A 19,203-nucleotide genomic window follows, 5' to 3' on the forward strand; every position below is an offset into this window, starting at 1 on the left:
TCTTCCTTTCAGGCTATCTCTCCCCCTTGACATTTTGCTAGAGCCGAGGGACTTGGGTTTATGGACAATTCCATATAAACCATCCATAGCCCAGCCAGACCAAAAGTCTCCCAAATGGAGAACCAGCTATTCTAACACAGAGCCACCAACTGGGCCAGCCGAGGCGGAGGGAGAGGCGGCAGGTGGATGGCAGGGCACTTGACCCCTCCCTCCTCCTCCCCGCCTTGGACGGGGTGGAGCCGCTGCCTTATAAGTAGCAGAAGCAGGCCTGGCGGCAACTGAGCAGACTACAACCAGCGGCAGCGGCGGGACCCAGGGCAGCTCGGCAAGCAGCTCGGTGCCCCCGTTCCTCAGCATGGCCCCCTCAGCCTGGGCCGTCTGCTGCCTCCTGGGGGGCCTCCTCCTCCGGGGGGGCAGTCCCAGCCCCGGCCCCAGCGTGCCCCGCCTGCGGCTCTCCTTCCGAGGTAGGGCAGTGCACTCTGTGTGTGTGTCCACGCAGCCCCTGACCCTGCTATACCCCAGGTGTGGGACTCTAGCCTGCCCCAGGCAGTCTGCTCTGCCAGCCGGAGGAAGGATTCAGCCACTCCTAGCACAACCCGCGAGAAGGACTTTACAGTTATTCCCGGCCATGTGCTCCCTGCTGGCCGCCAGAGGAGGAAGGCAGGGGGAGGGAGGGGAGACCAGTCCTAGCAGATGGGACCAGGGTGGAGATGGGAGACAGAGACACACTGGGGGAGAACCTGAGTGAGGGGGCTGTCGAGAAAAGGAGAGGGACCTCAGCGGAGAATGGCAGAGAGCAATGGGGAGGGGGCAGAGAGGGCAAGTCTGGGGGATCTGTCTGCTCTCAGCTGGGCTCCCTGCCCAGGGCGGACAGTGGGGAAGAGGGCAGCATCCTGTCCCTCTTGTCCCGTGCACCCTGCAGTAGGGCCCCTCAGCCGACCCCCACAACCCTGTTCCCACTCCTACCCCTGGCAGCCCACTTTGTAACGCTGGCCTTTCCTCTTCCCTCCCTCCGTGAGGCTCTGTGTCACTTCCCTTCCTTGCCCATCCTGGTCCAAGAGGTTGCTTTGCAGATCTAACCTGGAATGTTGTGCTGCAGCTGGCACAAGCCTCTTCTGAGTCTGATGAGACACAGGCTTGCCACAGAGTTTTCTTCCTGGGGAAACCAGAGGGATGGTCGCCTTCCCCCAGGAACCCCAGCCCAAGGGGCGAGACTCAGGCGTTCTCTGGAGAGTTGGGGGGCGGGGGACCTGGCTCCACTCTGGAGTCTGAAGGGAGTCTGACTCGGGGGTGGGGAGGAGGGGGTGGAATGGGGTCCTGCCCTGGGAGCTGTGGCTTTGGGGAAGTCAGGCTACAAGAAAAGGTCCAAATAGGGCATATCTACTCCAAAGTACTGTCAGTCATGGAAGGCTTCCTGGAAGAGGCTGTTAATGAGTTTGGGGATAGAAAAGATGACCTTTGGTTCAGGCTTGGATATCCCACCCCCTCAAGGGTGGCCAGACATCCTGCTGTTTTTTTGCACACCCATGTCCTCCAGCTACCTAGTTGGACCCCAAAGACCTATTTCAGGACTCCCACCTTCTGGGATCATCATCCGCAGACAGCCACCTCCATTTCTGGGTAGGCAGCGTCTATGGAGGAGAAAACCCTCTTTAGTCATATCCTTGGACCAGAGCCTAGAGATCCACCTGGCCGTACCTGGCCTCTCCCACACCCAGGCCTTAGGCAGATGCTCCCTCTGCTGGGAACGCTCTCCCCTGTCTGTCTGTCTGTCCCACTGAGTCAGCTTTGTATGCTGCTCAGACCACCGAACCTTCCACCAGGCTCTCCCAGCACTTCACCCAGCTTGCAGCCTTAAGTTCTGTTGGTGGGGCCATCTTCCTTGAGGAGCTGGTAGAGCACAGATGGGCCGGGGGAAGGAGATGTTAACTGAAGACCAGGGGGCCATGGAGTGGAGGGAAAGGGAGCAGGCCTCTGGGTGGGCTGGGCTGGGTGGGGGGCTCTGAGTCCCCTGTCCCACCCACTCCCAGGAGCCACTTCCCAGAAGTCCTCCAGCAGCCCTCTGGATGGAATCATTTTCCAGATGTGAGCATGGGGGGCGGTGGATGCACAGCTGGGACCCTCCACCTCCACGCACTGGCTGGAGGAGTGGGTGAGCAGCAACCCTGAACCCCTCCCTCGGCTCCCTCCTAGACCTCCTGTCTGCCAACCGCTCTGCCATCTTTCTGGGCCCCCGGGGCTCCCTGGACCTTCGGGCCCTGTACCTGGACGAGTACCGGGACCGCCTGTTTCTGGGGGGCCGTGATGCCATCTACTCTCTGCGGTTGGACCAGACATGGCCGGATCCCCGGGAGGTGAGCTGGACTGTTTGGGAAGCAACTCTCTCTGAGGGCTAGGTGACTCCAGATGGGAGGCTGACTGGGGCAACTGAGGCTGTGAGGTCAGGGGTCAGCCAGGCTGGCTGTGTTTCAGGTTCTGTGGCCACCGCAGCCCGGACAGAGAGAGGAGTGCGTTCGCAAGGGAAGAGATCCTTTGGTGAGTGCTATCAGGAGGGACTGCCCCCACCCTGACCAACACCCAGGCCCTGACCCCAGGAAAGCCTGGGGCTGCTCCCCAGCTGCCTGAGCTGGGGCCACGTGGAGCAGACCCTGATGGTCTAGTAGAATCTCCCCTCACCCTAGATCCATCCCCCCACCCGCCTTCTCCCCCTAGGTGGAGTGCGCCAACTTTGTACGGGTGCTGCACCCCCACAACCGGACCCACCTGCTGGCGTGTGGCACTGGCGCCTTCCAGCCCACCTGTGCCCTCCTTGCTGTTGGGCATCGTGGAGAGGTGAGCCGCAGCGGCCCCACAAAGGGCTGGGAAGTCGTGACGTTTTCTCCTGCTGTCTGAATTCTACCCATTGAGCCTGGGTCAGGGCAGAGGGGTCAGAGCCTGAAAGGCGCCTTTGTGTCAGGGAGCCGCCCCTACTGGCGAGGTCCTGAATGAGGGCGCCTTCCACCCACCCCCACTGTCCAGCCGCACGCAATGGCCGCTGCCCGGGTAGGGGGCGGGCACTGCTTTCCCAGGTAACACCTTTCCCTCCCTCCCTCTCCCCAGCATGTGCTCCATCTGGAGCCCCGAAGCGTGGAAAGTGGGAGGGGGAGATGCCCACACGAGCCCAGCCGTCCCTTCGCCAGCACCTTTGTAGGTGGGTGACACCCAGGCCAGGGCCGGCATGACAACGGTGGGGGTTGGCCAGCATCATTGGGAAGGGATGGGCCGGGTTCAGGACCTGGCCCTCCTCCCCTGACTCTGCCCCCTACCCCCACCCTAGGAGGGGAGTTGTACACAGGTCTCAATGCCGACTTCCTGGGGCATGAGGCCATGATCTTCCGGACTGGGGGTCCCCGACCAGCGTTGCGTTCTGACTCTGACCAGAACCTCCTGCACGGTGAGCTCAGGGCTCTGCAAAGGGCAAGGCTGACTGGGTTCTGCCCTTGGCATCGGCAGGGAGGTGGGAGGGGGGACCGGAGAGGCAGCCCATCCCCACTCTACTCCCTAAGACCCAGTGGGGCCCCTGGGGTCCCTGCGCCTCTTCTCCTCCTCATTGGTTCACCCCTGCCCTGTTCCTCCCCGTGAGGGCCCTATCAACTCCTATCAACTCTTCCCTGTTACCTCCCAGACCCCAGGTTTGTGCTGGCCGCCCGGATCCCTGACAACTCCGACCCGGATGATGACAAGGTGTACTTCTTCTTCTCGGAGACGGTCCCCTCGCCTGACGGAGGCCCGGGCCGTGTCACCGTCAGCCGAGTGGGCCGCGTCTGCATGGTGAGAGCTGTGGAAGGGACAGTGAGGTTTGAATCCTGGCCATACGCGTCTTCCCAGCCCTGTCCCCACCTGAAACAGTAGGCGAACTGAGGCGAGGGTGTGGGGCTGACATCCATGCCTCCCTCCAAGGGTGAGGGTGGAGGAGCAGGAAGCAGGGGGCCTGTCCTCAGGCCCCAAGGCTGACTGGCCCCCACCCCCCAGAATGATGCAGGCGGCCAGCGGGTGCTGGTGAACAAATGGAGCACCTTCCTCAAGGCCAGGTTGCTCTGCTCCGTGCCTGGCCCTGGCGGTGCCGAGACCCACTTCGACCAGCTGGGTAAGGGCGTGGCCAGAGCACGTGGGGTGAGGGCTGGAGGGGGCTCAGAGCCCGTGAGTGGGGGGCACTGGCGGTGGCCTTCTGTCTCCCAGAGGACGTGTTCCTGCTGTGGCCCAACTCGGGGAAGAGCCTGGAGGTGTACGCTCTGTTCAGCGCCGTCAGGTGGGCAGATAGCCTCCCCTCGCCCCCACCCCCGGCCCTGCCTCTGCACCCTGACCGCCCCTGTTGAGCCCCTGCTCTCACGGCCCAGTCTAGCCAGGGGCCCCTGACTCTGTCCCCGACTCCGTGACTCCGTGGCTGGATTCTTTGCCTGGGTGTCCTTGCCTTTCGGTCTCTGCTGACTGCAGGCACCATCACCCCCTGTCCTCCCTGTGGAGCTAGGCTGCCCCCTTCCTACCTCTGTGAACCTCCCTGGCCTGACTATTCCTGTCTGTCCCCTGCAGTGCTGTGTTCCAGGGCTATGCCGTCTGTGTGTACCACATGGCTGATATCTGGGAGGTCTTCAAGGGGCCCTTTGCCCACCAAGATGGTCCCCAGCACCAGTGGGGGCCCTATGGGGGCAAGGTGCCCTTTCCACGTCCTGGCATGGTGAATATCTGCATGGGACCAGGGCAGGGAAGAGGGCTGAGTGGATGCTGGGAGGGGCTCTAGATGCCACGGACAGGCTTGGGTCTGCACGAAGCCCCAGGGCAGCGGCTGGGCTGGGTGGGGTGAGGAGGGGAGCAGACCCCCGACTACACTGAGGAGTCTCCCATACAGCACGAAGGGCCCACGAGCTGTCCCTCGGAGGCTGGCGTGAACAGCCAGTGGCGTCTAGACACAGACTGGGGAGGGGGGATGTGGCAACCCAGAGGGCTTCAGGCTCTCCCTTTGCCACTGCCTGCAGTGCCCCAGCAAGATGACTGCACAGCCAGGACGACCCTTCGGCAGCACCAAGGACTACCCGGATGACGTGCTGCAGTTTGCCCGAGCCCACCCACTCATGTTCCGGCCCGTGCGTCCCCGGCGGGGTCGCCCTGTCCTTGTCAAAACCCACCTGGCCCAGCAGCTACGTCAGATCGTGGTGGACCGTGTGGAGGCAGAGGATGGGACCTATGACGTCATTTTTCTGGGGACTGGTAGGTGGGCTGCATGGGGTGGCCGGGCAGGGGAGGCGTGCGGGGGACCCGAGCGGCCCCTCTGCTCCTTCGTTTCCCACTGACCCCTCCTCCCTGCCCCAGACTCAGGGTCCGTGCTCAAGGTCATTGCCCTCCAGGCGGGGGGCTCTGCGGAGCCTGAGGAGGTAGTTCTGGAAGAGCTCCAAGTGTTTAAGGTGAGCAGGGGGCACTGATGGGGAGGGTTCCCGCAGGCTCCATCCCTGTGTCTAGGACTGGCTACAAGGAAACAGGAGCAAAGTGCAGGAGGAAAATGGGGCTGTCTTTACTGAACCCGCATTCAGTGGGCAGTGGGCCTCACTATTGCAAAAGCCTTGCGAGGCTTCTAAATGACTGCGGGCCTGGAGACGGAGTCTGTGAGCTGAGAGGTGGGGGGCCCAGGGACAGATGGCCAAGGCAATCGCCCCTTGACAAAGGTCTGCCAGGCTCAAGTTGCAGTGAGGGGTGACTGACAACCCAAGGGGTTCTGTTGACCCCTCTACAGAGTCAGGAAGGGGGTCGTCTGTGTTTGGGGAACTGCTGAGCTTCCCCAAGTGGGGGGAATGGGTGATTTGGGACAGCTGCCTCATTGCTGGGGGACAGGGCTGTGGGAGGGGACACCAGAGCTTTGTGCTTTTAGCCAAGCCTTGGAGGCCAGCCAGGGAGAGGGGACCTTTCTAACAACACGATGTGTGGGAAAGACCGTCTGGCCTTAGTTGCCAGGGAGTGCACTGACCTGGGAGAAATGTGGCTTCCACCCAGAGGCTGGAAGAGGCTGAAAGCAGGGATGCAGAGGAGGTCTTGCTTCTTTCCCAGGTGCCAACACCCATCACTGAGATGGAGATCTCCGTCAAAAGGGTAAGAGCAGCTGCCGTGGCTGCCAAATCCTCCTTCCTCTGGTCTCCTTAAGTTTCCCTGAGTCCTGCTGTTTCCCAGCAGGCCCTGGGGCTGCCTGATTAGGCCCCGCAATGAGGGTTGAGAGTGGAGCTGGGAGCTGAGATTCCCATGCACAAAACCCTTGGGCAGTGGGAGGCCCTGAGTAAGTGAGCCTGTGTTCAGATAAGGGGAGATCCACAAAGCCCAGCAACTCAGGGCAGACAAAAACGTGCTTGAAAACAGGATCCAGCTTTTACATCAGATTTTAGAGACATGCTCTGTGTCCTTTTGCAAGTAGCAAAATCTCCCCAAGTTCATCTGCCCCAGTTTATCTTTGGGTAAACCTCGGCTTTTGTGCTAGGACTGCTCAAGGGAGAGTTCACCTCTAAAGTCAGAGGCAAGGCCACTGGGGTAGAGGGCAAAGGTCTGCTGGCTGGGAGGGTCTGGAGAAGCCCCGTAAAGAAAAGACCCCAGATATGCCCCACCTCCTCCATGCCCTAGCATAGGATCCGACGCAGATCAGGTGGGTGACAAACATTTTTTGTTCTGGGAATGCACTCAAGAGGTTCTGGAAGACTCTTGCAAATGTCAGGGGTCTCAGGAGCGCCCGGGGGCTGAGCGCCTAGCTGCTTCTGTGTGGAGCACACGCTCACCTCGGGTTCTGCCTGTGTCCCTTCCAGCAAATGCTGTACGTGGGCTCAAGGCTGGGCGTGGCCCGGCTGCAGCTGCACCAGTGTGAGACGTACGGCAGTGCCTGCGCGGAGTGCTGCCTGGCCCGGGACCCCTACTGCGCCTGGGACGGTGCCTCCTGCACCCGCTACCGGCCTGGCACCAGCAAGCGCCGGTTCCGCCGCCAGGACATCCGGCATGGCAACCCTGCCCTGCAGTGCCTGGGCCAGAGCCAGGAGGGTGAGCCGCGGAGGGCTTGGGGCGCCCTCTCACAGGGCAGCCAGTCACCCCTGTGAAGTGTGGCCTCAGGCTGGTCCTGTAGTCACAAGCGGTCCTCAGTTTCTCTCTGAGTGTAACTCCTGTCAGCATATGGGTGCAGGGCCTTTGTGTAGACGGAGGGGCTTAGGGATCAGTAGACGCCTAGTCCCTGTTACATTCATGGGGGGTCCTGGGTTATGGGAGTCCGTTGGTGGTCCTGGGGGTCTCATGGTTCCCGAGCTGAGCCCACTTCCAAATCTCCCCCAGAGGAGACCGCGGGACTCGTGGTGACCAACACTGTCTACGGGACGGAGCACAACAGCACCTTCCTGGAGTGCCTGCCCAAGTCCCCGCAGGCTGCCGCGCGCTGGTTCTTGCAGCGGCCCGGGGACGAGAGGCCTGAGCAGGTGAGGGAGGACCCGGCTCCGGCCTGCATGTGTCCTAGCTCACACCCCTCCCTGAGCCCTCGGGGGGAACCTGCCAAGATCAACTTAAGAAAAGTGTGTGTCAGGCCCCTGGAGGTGCCCCTGCTCCTGCCATCTGGGGACACCCAGGCCAGATGTGGGGGAACTTCTCCAGTGACAGACAGCCCACAAATTGCAAGGCACTGGGCTGGGCTCTGTCCGACAGGGCGTAGCAGAGATGGCAGGTCCCCATGCTTACACATATGGCTCATCTTTGAAGCAGTCTCTTCCTCAGGGTCCTCCTTCACCCTAGCAGGCCTGGGCCCTTGACGACTGGCCCTTGCATACACACCTCCACCACACACACATACACACTCACACACACACACACATAAGCACACACTGCCTGGCCCCTCACTTCCTCCCTAGAGTCCAGCTGTCTGCCTAGGCCCTCTCCTCCCCCATCCAGAAAAGTCTGTCAACCCCAGAGATGGCTTCAGTCTGGGGCCTGAGCTTGGGCGTGGGCGGGGCAGGGTGAAGAACCATTCTCAAGCTGCTCCCACGGATAGCGAAGGGGAGGGAGTGGGTTGATTACAGGAGGGGCTCTCCTCCCAGCTTGAGAACTGGGGGAGGCCAGCCTTGGGCCAGCTGTTGGGCTGGGCACTGAGGAGTCTCCCCGGGAGGGCTGGGGCAGGGGAGCAATGAGATGAGTTACACAACACTCACCACCCAAGCACTGCAGCCTCAACGTACACATGTGCGGATCAAAGCCCAGACAGGGTCCAGGCCAAAGACAGGTCAGATCAGGACCATGCTCCACCTCCTACACCGTGATGGGCCTGTGGGTCCTGCAATGTAGGGGGAGTGAACAGTGCAGACCAAGACAGGGAGAGCTCTGTACGGTGTCGAGTGTAGAGGAGTTCTAGTCCTGGGGCTGGGGGTATAGCCCAGACTTGAGAAAAAGCCCATAAACACCCTTTAACCCTCTCTGTTCTCTGGGAATGTGTGCCAGGGGCCCCCAAGGCCAAGATGGGGGCTTCAGAGCTCTGACGACAGGAGAAACCAGTCAATCAAATCTTTGAGAAGCCCCCTTTGCAGGCCCTATCCTGGGTTCTGGGAAAGTGAGGCCCTGCCGGCAGTTAGTTCAGTCAAGGACGCTGAGCCTGCCAGGCTGCTGGGAAGGGGAGAATGAGCCCTGAGATGGCAAATGTGGAAAAGCAAGGGGCAGAGATGTTGATGGGGCGAGCGCTGCTCCAGGCGCCCTCACGCCCTCCCATACCTCCAGCAGGTGAAGACAGATGAGCGCGTCCTACAAACGGGGCAGGGGCTGCTGTTCCGCAGGCTCAACCGCCTGGACGCCGGCACCTATACTTGCATGACGCTGGAGCACGGCTTCTCCCAGCTGGTGGTCCGCCTGGCTCTGGAGGTGATCGTGCCCGCGCAGCTCGACATTCTGTTCCCCCGGGAGCTGAGGCCAGAGGAGCCCACAGCCCGAGGCGGCCCCGCCTTCGCCCCCCACAAGGCCTGGTATAAGGACATCATGCAGCTCATCGGCTTCGCCAACCTGCCCCGGGTGGATGAGTACTGTGAGCGAGTGTGGTGCCCCTCCCGCAGCCGCAGCCGTGGCAAACAGGCCAAGGGCAAGAGCTGGGCGGGGCTGGAGCTGGGCAAGAAGGTAAAGAGCCGGGTGCAGGCCGAGCGCAATCGGACACCCCGGGAGGTATGAGGCCACATAGAGGAGGGAGGAGGAGGGGGTGGTTGGGATGGGCTGAATGGCCAGCAGCAGCCCCCAGCATCTCCCACCCACCCAGCTAGGGCAGAGGGGGCTAACTTGCCTGATGGCCTCTTAGAGATAGAATCTCTGTCCCCAGGCCCCTACCAGGCTACCCGCAGGATAGGCTGGGGCCTGATGGAGGGCCCTGTGTCCCAGGCCTGTTCCTTGTCCCCTCTCTGGGCTCCCAATCCCAGGCGGGAGTCAACACCCTCTGGCTGCTGGCAACCCCAGTGGGTTTGCTATTTGTTCTCGAGCAAGGCTCCCACAGCACATTTCCGCTTGTGCCCAGGGGCAAGAGGGTTGGGTGGTTCTTACCCAGCCTGCAGAACAATGGCCATTCTGAGTGACCCTTAGAGTGGGTGTGTGGGTGCGGCTGAGGTGGTGTCTGGGCAGGGGGCCCTCAGGCAGACGAGGAGGGGGGAAGTCGCCCCTCAGCTAGCACTCTCTAAGAAGACCTACCCTGACTGAGGTGGGGAGGGAAAGTGGAGGCGCTGAGAAGGTGGAACAGCAAGAACCCCCTCTCACTTCGTGCGTTGATGTCTTGGTGATTGCCTACCACTGCTCACGCCCTCTCCTCCATCTCAAAATCACAGAAGCACAGACTGCTAGAGCTCCCTGAACCTCCCAGCCTAACTTCGCTGTCCTGGGTCCCGTCGCCGCCAGGCATGTTTCCTGGGATGCCCACCCCCTCCTGATGGGATTGCCTCTCCCCACCGTCAGGGTCTCCATGCTGACGAGCAGGGAGCAGGTGAATTCTAGGAGAAGCTGTCCCTCATCTTTGTGGACTAGTAGATAGGGAGAGGGGAGCTGGGGTATTTAGAGGAGTGGGCTGTCTTTCCCAGGGCAACGCAAGCTTGCGCACAGCCTGGGAGGATGGGGATGTGGCAGTTGTGTGAGCAAGCTGTGTGGTGAGGACAAAAGGCAGTGCTTTGCCTGGGAGGCCACAGAGGACTGAGATGGGGAGAGGTCAGGAGATCCTAGGACCAGCCACGGGACCCAGGAGCAGGAATTCTCAAGGCCCCAAGAAGGCATCAATCAGCCCAGCAGCCAGAGGGTTCCCACCCTGGGATCTTTGGTTTCTGCTAAATAAGGGTTTGTCATGGGTGGTTCATTTATGAAGACTATATTTTCCTTTTAAGGGAGAAAATTGCATGGGGAAACTGCTAAGGCCTGCTGGTTCTTGGGGTGCTGCTGGCTCAGGTAGCCAGGACACATTCTGTCTGGGTGTGTAGGGAGGTGTTTTTGCCATTAGCAGTAATGTGTTTCTTGGGCTGGGGAGCATGGAGGAGGAGGAGGACTAAATGAAAAGTTGTTCGCAGCCTGCATATGAACAAGTCAGTGACGCACAAAATGGACAGGAGAGGGACAAGAGCCTCAGGTTCAAGATTCCCTCCATTAAGAACCAAGATGAAGGAAGGGGTAAAAAAAAAAAACATAAAAAGACAGGGCTTCCTGCCCCCTTGAACTCAAACCCAGACTGTGTCTGCCTTGGGTTGTATCTGAGCCCCACCTCCACTCCCCACCTCCCGGTTCCTACCACCTCTAGAGAACTGGGATCTGAAATAGGCCCCTTCCCCTCTTTGCATGGTAAGTGAACCAGATGTGTACTGAGGTTAACCTGACAGCACTTTGGGAAGCTTCCAGTCAGGGGTAGTTGTGTCTGGGATGTCAGCAGGTAAAAGCAGAGGAGGAGCACTGTGGGGAGGGGGTGGGAGGAGAGGGGAAGAGAAGACAGAGGCTGTGGAAGAGGGTAGGGGGAGAGCCCAGAACCCCAGGCATGGATGTCAGAGCTGCAAGCAGCTCTGTCCCGTATCCCAGGTTTTTTCAGTGGCCACTAGCCTGGGTCCCCTGGGGAAGTTACTCTGGAAAATGGAGGGAGGAGTTCAAAATCCTGACAAGGAACACCTGCACTTGGAAAATATGGACAGCTTCTACTGATCTCCACCCCCCCCCCACCCCCAAGGTACCTTGTGTTATTCACTCCTGGAAATTCCTCTAAGTGTGAGTTCTATTTTTGTATTCATCTGTCAAGATGGGCCTCGTGGTTTCTCTGTCTTCAAAGCACACTTCTCATAATTCCCATTGTTTTTTATATCGTCAACGCCCCTGAGCGCTGGTGAGGAGAGTGCAGGGGTTTTCCACACAACCTACAGGGAAAGGGATGAAGCTAATATTTATATCATATAATTATATCACTATTGTGTCTGTGTATTTCTGTCCTAAATTGACTGATGCCATTCATGTGAGCTGTAAATGAGGGGCCATCCCTGTCCATTCCAGAAGGGCGAACCCACCCTGGGTGGTTTTTTTCTAAAAGGCAAGGAGATGGGTATCAGAGGAAGGAAGAAGTCAGAGGGCTTTGCCTATGAAGCTGAGATTGCTTATTAAATTAGGAAAATCCCATCCCATGGGCTTCTGAGACTTCTTGGAACTTCAGGAAGATGTTGAGCCAGGAAAAAAAAAAACGCTGGCAAAGGGCAGCTGGCACGTAGGCAGCCCTGCTCCTTTTTCACAATAACACTTGACTTTGTGACAGCAACACTTGGCCTGGCGCCTGTCTTCATCAGCCACATACCAAGGTATATTAAGGCCACTGTGCTCTTGCTGGCAGGGGGGCGGGGGGGTAGGGGGGGGCCAGGTTGTGCCGTGGGAGCTTCAGCTTTGGGAGAGGAGGGGCAGCCCGAGTCTGAACCACTGTGCAGGCTGCAGGAGGCGCCTCTCCCCCAGCCCCACTCCCCGCCGTGACATCATGACCCTGCCCCAAGAGCAGACTCCACTAGTGCCAGAGGCAGATAGGAAAAGGCAGGGTTGCTTTAGAACTGGGAAGTACATCACCCCAAGTCACCACAGAGACTAGCGCCTTGCTTGGATGGGCCCTTCAATCCATGCTATGGACTAGTAGGCTTAACAGTCATCAGGCATTAGTCCCATCTTGCAACCCCGGCCCTGGAGCAGGACCCCTGCTTTTGCCCCCTGGACCACGCACAAGCACCCAGGTCTCACAGAAAGTGAAACCCTGTTGCCTTGCCCCAGGCCACCACCAGCATCTGAAAAGTGCTGGGCTGGGTGGGTGTGTGAATAGGAGGGGAGCCCCCTTCTCCCCTGGGATGCATGGTATCTCTGCTCCCACATCACCACCATTCATTCCCTGAAGACCCCTTGGGCCTGGACTTCCCTCAGCCCCTCACCACCCCCACTCCCCTACGCCCCCATCCGGAGCCCTATTTCCTGCCTCAGGGGTTTCACTCTATCTTCCGCTCCCAGATTTTTCCTTTAAGTCTTATACTTCCCCTGGTCTTTGGGTCTGTTTCATGATTTCTTAAACAGGTCTAGAGCTGGAAAGGGTCTTCGAGAAAGGGGTTAGTCAAATGACGTCTAAAATGGTGTCCTTTGGAACAACTGTCTCATGAGATCCTTGACAACATTCAGATAAACACGGGATTTCTGTCCCCTTAGCCAGAGCTGTACACTGCCTGGTTGCTTGCCTGAGGAACCCACGATGATTCCTCATTAACTTGCATGTCTACTCTGTGGTATATGATCTTCCAAAACATGTGGTCCTCTAACCACCCCCTTTTTTTCCCCTGTGGAGCAGCTGCCATTTCATGTTTCTAATGTTTTGAAGAGCATATTTTGGGGGAAATGCTGGTTAGATTAATTCCCTCCCTTTACATGTGAGATTAATTAATTAATCTCTGCCTTCTAAGCCTATAAGCCCTGGAGGCTCTGACTTCCCAGATGGAATAGACACATCTTGGTTTCCCATGGCCAGCACCACAGCAGGACCTGACACCCCATGGCTGCCAAGCCGCTGGTCCGCTGTTCCTGGGACCTGGACTCTGCCCTGCCTCTGGCTCCTGTCCTGTCACACCCAGCCTGCCTCCCCAGCCCACTTCCTGCTCCTCTTGTGTCTGGCATGGTCCTCTGTGGAGGGTTAGGGTTCACCCCAAGCCTGTGGCTGTCCTATAGTCCACAAGATTAGTTTCTAAGCAAGGGTAAGGGGCAGAGTGGGGGCAGGATGAGGGAGGAAGACAACCCTTTTCACTGTCCCAAAGGGCTCCTTTGCTAAGCCGGGGTCAGGTCTCAGACACCCTTAGAATCCCCTGACTGCAGGAGTGGGCAGGCAGCAGCCATCAGGAGGCAGGTCTGACGTCTGCCAGGTTTTCCTCTGTGTGGGCTGGCAAGGACCCGGGATGTGGTTGGAGTGAGGTGGGTCTCACAGGGCTCTGCAGGCCAGCAAACTGAGGTGTCTCTGATCAGCCGCATCTCCTTAGAAGTAGCAGACAGTTGCTCAGAAATGGACCAGTTTTCACCCCAACCTCACTCAAATCCCAGCCTGAAGGGGCTCTGGCGAGGAGAAAGTTCAACACGCGGCAAGATCAAATCCCTGGGGGATATCTGAGATTACAAACTTGGCCCTGGTGTGCAGAGAGAATGAATGGGTGGGGCTAGGTTTGGATATAATACCTGATAAGGAGCTCAAGGATTGTTAGGCCTCCACCCTGGCTTCTCTTCCGGACTCACCCACCCTCCTGGTGCACAGCAGATGAAGAAAGTGGCCCCGTGCCCACTTCCCACTGCTCAGCCCCAGCCCGCCTTTGTGTGGGTACCACTGCTGGCCCCCCTTCCTTAGAGGCCGTGTCCTAACGGAGCCTTTCACTTTCCCCGCTGGATTTTCATTAAGGAAACTTCTGGTTCCTCAATGTAGCCTATTAGAAAAAAAAAAAATCATTTTCCACTGAGGATGGGAAATGCTGCAGTCTCCAGGGAGGCCTCGCAAGGGATTCCCACCCTCATGCTCCCACTAGGACTCCAGCAGTCAACTAGTAGTTTGTACTCAGGAACTCTGCCGTGAGGATGGCTCAGGAGGCCAGTCTTAATTCCTATCCCCTACAGAGGAAAATGACTGGAGTGCACCTAACCCATCCCAAGGGTGTATTTCACTGCCAAGAACATCCCACCGGGCAGAGAAGGAAGACCAGGGCAAGGACACAGTCGCAGGCAGGAGAGGATTCCAAAGTGAATCAAAGTGCAGGTGTCTGCCATCAAATGGAGGAGACAGTACTAGAGGCTTAAAGCCCAGATTTCCCAGTTTGGGGGACAACGGGGGCTCCGTTCTCATAGACAGAGGTATGGAATAATGACGTGGCAGACCAGCCAGCAGCTTGCTTTGTGGGCATGACCTCATCTGTTCACTCTGCCTGCCCCCGCAGCTGATAAGAATCTGGTGCTGTTTCCTGTAGTCCAAGGGTCTCAGACAATGGTGTGAACGGCTGGCCCTACTGGAAAGGACATTGTTCAGAGAAGAAAAAAAAACACGCTAGCACAAAGCGGAGCAGGACCTGCCTGAACGTAAGGGCCTGTTTACAATCTGCCACTTCCAAGCAGGGGGACACAATGGGGAATTGTTTCTGGAGAGGCTAGAGTCCCCTCCAGAATGCTCCTGGGGGCTGGGGATGGCTTTGATGGTCCAGACAGGTCTCAGATGCTCTGTGAGGGACGGACACTGATGGCGCACATGCCTTCCTGTTTATCAGAGGTGCACTTCAGGGCAGGCTCCAGGAGTGAGTTTACACCCAAGACCAGGGGGAGGAGCTCCTGGGCTTCACTCCCTCTACTCAGGCCCCATACTCAGGGATGTCAGGGGGCTGGAGGTGGTTTGCCAGGGAAAGGTGAGATTATTTTCTGAAAAACATCAACTCTCTGGTTTATGGCCTGCAATTCCCATTCTGCTTTTTGGAAAAAATGTACAAGGCATGAGACCCCTGCAAACAGCCACCCCCTCTGCAATGGGGCTCCCTGGCTTGCTCTGTAAGGGAGACTTCTCACATCAGGGACCCTGTGATGCTATAGCCTTCAGGCAGTCTGGGAGCACACAGGGGCTGATGCTATGTCCCTGGGATCAGGGCCAATGGGGTTGCTGTTTCTCATAACCACCTCCTGCTCTGTCTACAGGAAGTCAGAGCCTTTGAACCACCAACCAAAGACCCTGATGTCAGAGAGTGTGTGTGTGTGTGTGTGTGTGTGTGTGTGTACGCAGCAGGAGGGTAGGGCAGAAGAGGAAGAGAACCATATTACTCAATTCCCTTGGAATTGGGAGATCCCATTTTTAGGGGTAAGGGGAGGGCAGCTGCGGTTAGGAAGATCACTTTGGGTCTAGAGAGATCTGGAAGGCAGTCCTATCTAAGGACCTGACCTATGATACTAAGTGTCATTAGTAACTTAGAAGTTACTGTCATGTCTATACTAATCTCTAAATATAACAGGGGCACAGCTCATGAATAAACTTGAATGAATGTGTTCAGAACACCTGAATAGCAGTAAGTCCTGTGCAACCCTAAAATAGAAGGAAGCTTTCCTAAGCCTTTCTCAACCTTCCATGTGTAAAGCGTTAGAATCTTCTTCCTCAACGTGCTCACAGTGCCCTCTGGTGTTTGAGAGTAAAACAACAGGTTTATAAACGCAGGATTTGAGCACATCTAATAATCCCGGTGACATCAAACTGACTCTGAATGTGGAGTCCCAAGCCAGACACCATGAGGGGGAGAAGAGTTAATAAGATAGACAGGTCCCTTCCTATCAGGGACTTCTGATCTAGAGGGAGAGACAGTTATGGGACTGGATGGAGAACAGCACAGCTATCATAGGGATACAAGCAGAGCTCAGACGGAGTGCCAAGGCGTGAAGAAGTGGCCCTCACACTGGATTCTTCAGGCTGATAGAGGTTATGGCTCTCTAGACTCTAAGCCTCATGCTCAGGGCCCGTATGCCAGGGTAGCCATGGCACAGTGCCCATGAAAGACCCTAGATGTCCAACTCGTGGGGGCCATCCTAAGTAAAGAAGAGTTAGCAGATGTTTTATGGCAATTACAGAAGGGAAAAGGATAGATACGTCAGCAAAGCAAGTGGATGTAGGAAACCATACAGAGAGAAGGCTTTTGCTGTCGTCCTGTGAGGCACAAGGGTCTGAGCTGAGCATTGGCCCTGGGATGGAGAGGAAGGCAAACATGTTAAAAATTCAAATTGACAAGAAAGAGGGTGGTTGAGCAGAAAAGGAAACATAAGAAGATTCTGAAGTTTCTGGCCCTAGTTCATGGTTCCCACAAAGGTAAGAATTAGAGGAAGGGGAGCAGGTGCTCTGGGGAAATTTTATTTGATGTCTATTCCTATTCTCCCCAAGTGAACTATTTGTTCCAGGTTCTAAGTTATAAAACAGTAATTGAAACAAGTATTTAAAATATTCAAGATGAAGGACTTCTCTGGTGGTCCAGTGGTTAAGAATCCTCCCACCAATGTAGGGGACATGGGTATAATCCCTGGTCGAGGAGGATCCCACATGTTGTGGGACAATTAAGCCTATGCACCACACTACTGAATCTCAAGCGCCTGGAGCCTGTGCTCCACAACAAGAGAAGCCACCACCACGAGAAGCCCGTGTGCCGCGACAAGAGGGTAGCCCCCACTTGCCTCAACTAGAGATAGCCTGCACGCCATAACAAAGACCCAGCCCAGCCAAAAATAAATAAATAATGCAAGATGAGTCTGGGCTATCTTGTAGGGCCAAAAAGTAAAGAAGTGCTCAAAACAAAACCAAACCAAAAGGAACACAATATTGGCAGTAAGTGAAAAGGACACAGGAGTCCCAGTGGCCAAAGCTAGAACAACCTGAATAAGTAGAACCAACAGAATAAGTAGAACTGGATTATAACCCAAAGTATAATATATGTATCCATGAATCCATACTGATATAAATGGTTGAGTAAATAAGTAAGCGGGAGAGGACAGGTAAATCTCCCACGCAGAAAAACTCCAAACAAATACATGTAGACACTCAGCCCTTAAAGAGGGAGGGGACATAAATCCCCACTCATTAATAGTGTGCTGCACAGAATGACTTCTTTCCAAAATTTACAGTATATGAAGGGGGGAAAGGGAGTAACTTTTCTCTTTCTGGAAAAACTCGACAAACACTAATTTGGCCAGATGACCAACATGAACATCAAGAAAGATAAGTTATGTTGATCATAGGTAACTTCAATCTGATGTGATAAACATGGCACTTTACCTGTGTGGTCTTCTTCCCTCAAACCCATGAATGAGTGTGTGGTGCTCCAGTGGCTCAGTGGTCTCCAACTCTTTGAGACTTTGGACTATAGCCTTCCAGACTCCTCTGTCCATGGAATTTTTCTATCAAGAATTCTGTAGTCGGTTGCCACTTCCTACTCCAGGGGACCTTCCCAATCCAGGGATAGAACCCACATATCTTGCACATATCCTGCATTGCAGGCAGATTCTTTACTGCTGAGTCATCGGGGAAGCCCTAATCATGAGAAAAACATCAGACAAATCCAAATTGAGGGGCCCTCAACAAAACACCTGACCATACTCCTCAAAACTGTCAAGGTCATCAAAAGCCAGGAAAATCTGACAAACTGTTAGAGCCAAGAGGAACCTAAGGACACAGGATGACTCAATGCAATATGGTATCCTGGACGGGCGGCTAGAATAGAAAAAAGACATTAGGTTAAAACTAAGGAAATCTGAATAAAATATGAGCTTTATTTGGCTAATAGTAATGTATCAGTATTGGTTCATTAATTGACACAAATGTACCGTATTGCTGCAAGACATTAATGGGGGAACCTGGGGTTGGGGTATGTGGGGACTCTACAGTATCTTCACAATTTTTCTTTAAATCTTTGAAAACTATCTCAAGTTAAAAGTCTAAGGAAAAAGTCCAGTTGTTTGAGAATGGCTGGTTAGGCCTACATGAAGAGGACATGTCAAAGTTAGACTTTCTAGCACACAAAAATGGGGTTAACTATTAACATCAACGAAGTTAGAGTATACACACTATGATAAAGTTAATAAGGGTGTGTGCACACATGTGCACTGTTCTGATAGGCACCAACTGCACACAGAAATCGGGCAACGGAATGTCTGGGTGACAAAACGCACCCCCTCTCCCTACTCCCACTATGAGCTCCACCCGCCACCCACTGCAGCAGGAGTTTAGAGGGTGCTGATTGAGGGCCATTATTTTCAGTTACAGTGGTATTTCTCACACTTGAGTAGTATAGAAATGGACTCTTTTTATTTAAAGGAAAAGATACTACCCCAGATGTCTGAGAATATGCCTGGTGACCCAAGTTATATAAACTCTGTAAGAAACTAATGTCTTAATTTTGGAAGTATCTTTCAGTTGTGAATTATTGCTGCAAGAGTTGAGTCTTTAGGATAGGTAAAATATTGTTTAAAATATAACTTGAAACCTCTCTTGTCACTTGCAGAGCTCTGACAAAGTGTCCTTGGATGTCCAGCTTAGGAAGCACAGCACTGAATCCCCTAATTTGCAGGAGAGAAAATGAAAAAAGGCAGAGTCATGGGGGAGATGTGAGAAGGCCCAGTGAGCAGCAAGCTCAGAAGGAGCAGGCTCCTAGGAGGCAGGTCTTCCAGAAAAGAAGTGCATAGCCATCTGATGTTCAGCCTGTACTAGGAGGCACTTGATCATGTGGAATATATGGGAAGAATTAGCTATGGGTAAACAGCAAAATATACATATATATATACACACATATATATATATTTGTTTAAAGGAAAAAACAATGTATAGGAGAGGAAAAATAAACATAGTATACCACTTGACTCAGTAGTAAACAGCAATTACATAGCCATAGTAATGTAAACACTGAAGGTTAATTTAACAGAAATTGTGATGTAATTACAAAAGATGGAAGGAATGAAAATGGGAAGGTTTTAAAGGTACTAGGTCTTTATGGAACATATAGGAAGTAAAAACTGTGTTACAATTAATATATTAAGAAATGGCTAAAAAAGTGGAAAGTAGGTGTCTTCAGGGAATAGGACTGGGCGTAGGGAAGGATGAGTCCAGAAAGTAATTTTCACTATAGTCCTTTTAGTATGCTTTGACTTTTTAAAAGTATTTACTTTGTCCCTAGCTGC

General features: G+C 55.2%; 1 protein-coding gene across 2 annotated transcripts; it reads left to right on the plus strand.

Moving 5' to 3' along the window:
- The first annotated feature begins 278 nt into the window (after positions 1 to 278).
- Positions 279 to 11,432, plus strand: SEMA3G (semaphorin 3G). 2 transcript variants are annotated; one of them, XM_065933557.1, is made up of 16 exons: positions 279 to 464; positions 2,194 to 2,354; positions 2,473 to 2,535; positions 2,713 to 2,832; positions 3,100 to 3,190; positions 3,317 to 3,433; positions 3,665 to 3,810; positions 4,012 to 4,126; positions 4,219 to 4,288; positions 4,570 to 4,714; positions 5,013 to 5,244; positions 5,347 to 5,438; positions 6,076 to 6,117; positions 6,816 to 7,044; positions 7,330 to 7,469; positions 8,752 to 11,432. In XM_065933557.1, exons 1-16 carry the CDS (start codon positions 356 to 358, stop codon positions 9,190 to 9,192), a joined length of 2,313 nt encoding a protein of 770 aa, XP_065789629.1. In that variant the 5' UTR covers positions 279 to 355; the 3' UTR covers positions 9,193 to 11,432. The 2 variants fall into 2 exon arrangements, with proteins under 2 accessions (XP_065789629.1, XP_065789630.1); XM_065933558.1 differs by having other exon boundaries at positions 8,755 to 11,432.
- The last annotated feature ends 7,771 nt before the right edge of the window (positions 11,433 to 19,203 follow it).

This window comes from Muntiacus reevesi, chromosome 4 (assembly GCF_963930625.1).
Source record: "Muntiacus reevesi chromosome 4, mMunRee1.1, whole genome shotgun sequence".
Lineage (NCBI taxonomy): Eukaryota > Metazoa > Chordata > Mammalia > Artiodactyla > Cervidae > Muntiacus > Muntiacus reevesi.

Excerpts from the sequence above, each read along its gene's own strand:
- SEMA3G (XM_065933557.1), top strand. The coding sequence starts at position 356 with ATGGCCCCCTCAGCCTGGGCCGTCTGCTGCCTCCTGGGGGGCCTCCTC. Across the intron at positions 2,355-2,472 it reads CATGGCCGGATCCCCGGGAG|GTTCTGTGGCCACCGCAGCC; the intron begins GTGAGCTGGACT and ends GCTGTGTTTCAG. Across the intron at positions 4,715-5,012 it reads CCTTTCCACGTCCTGGCATG|TGCCCCAGCAAGATGACTGC; the intron begins GTGAATATCTGC and ends CACTGCCTGCAG.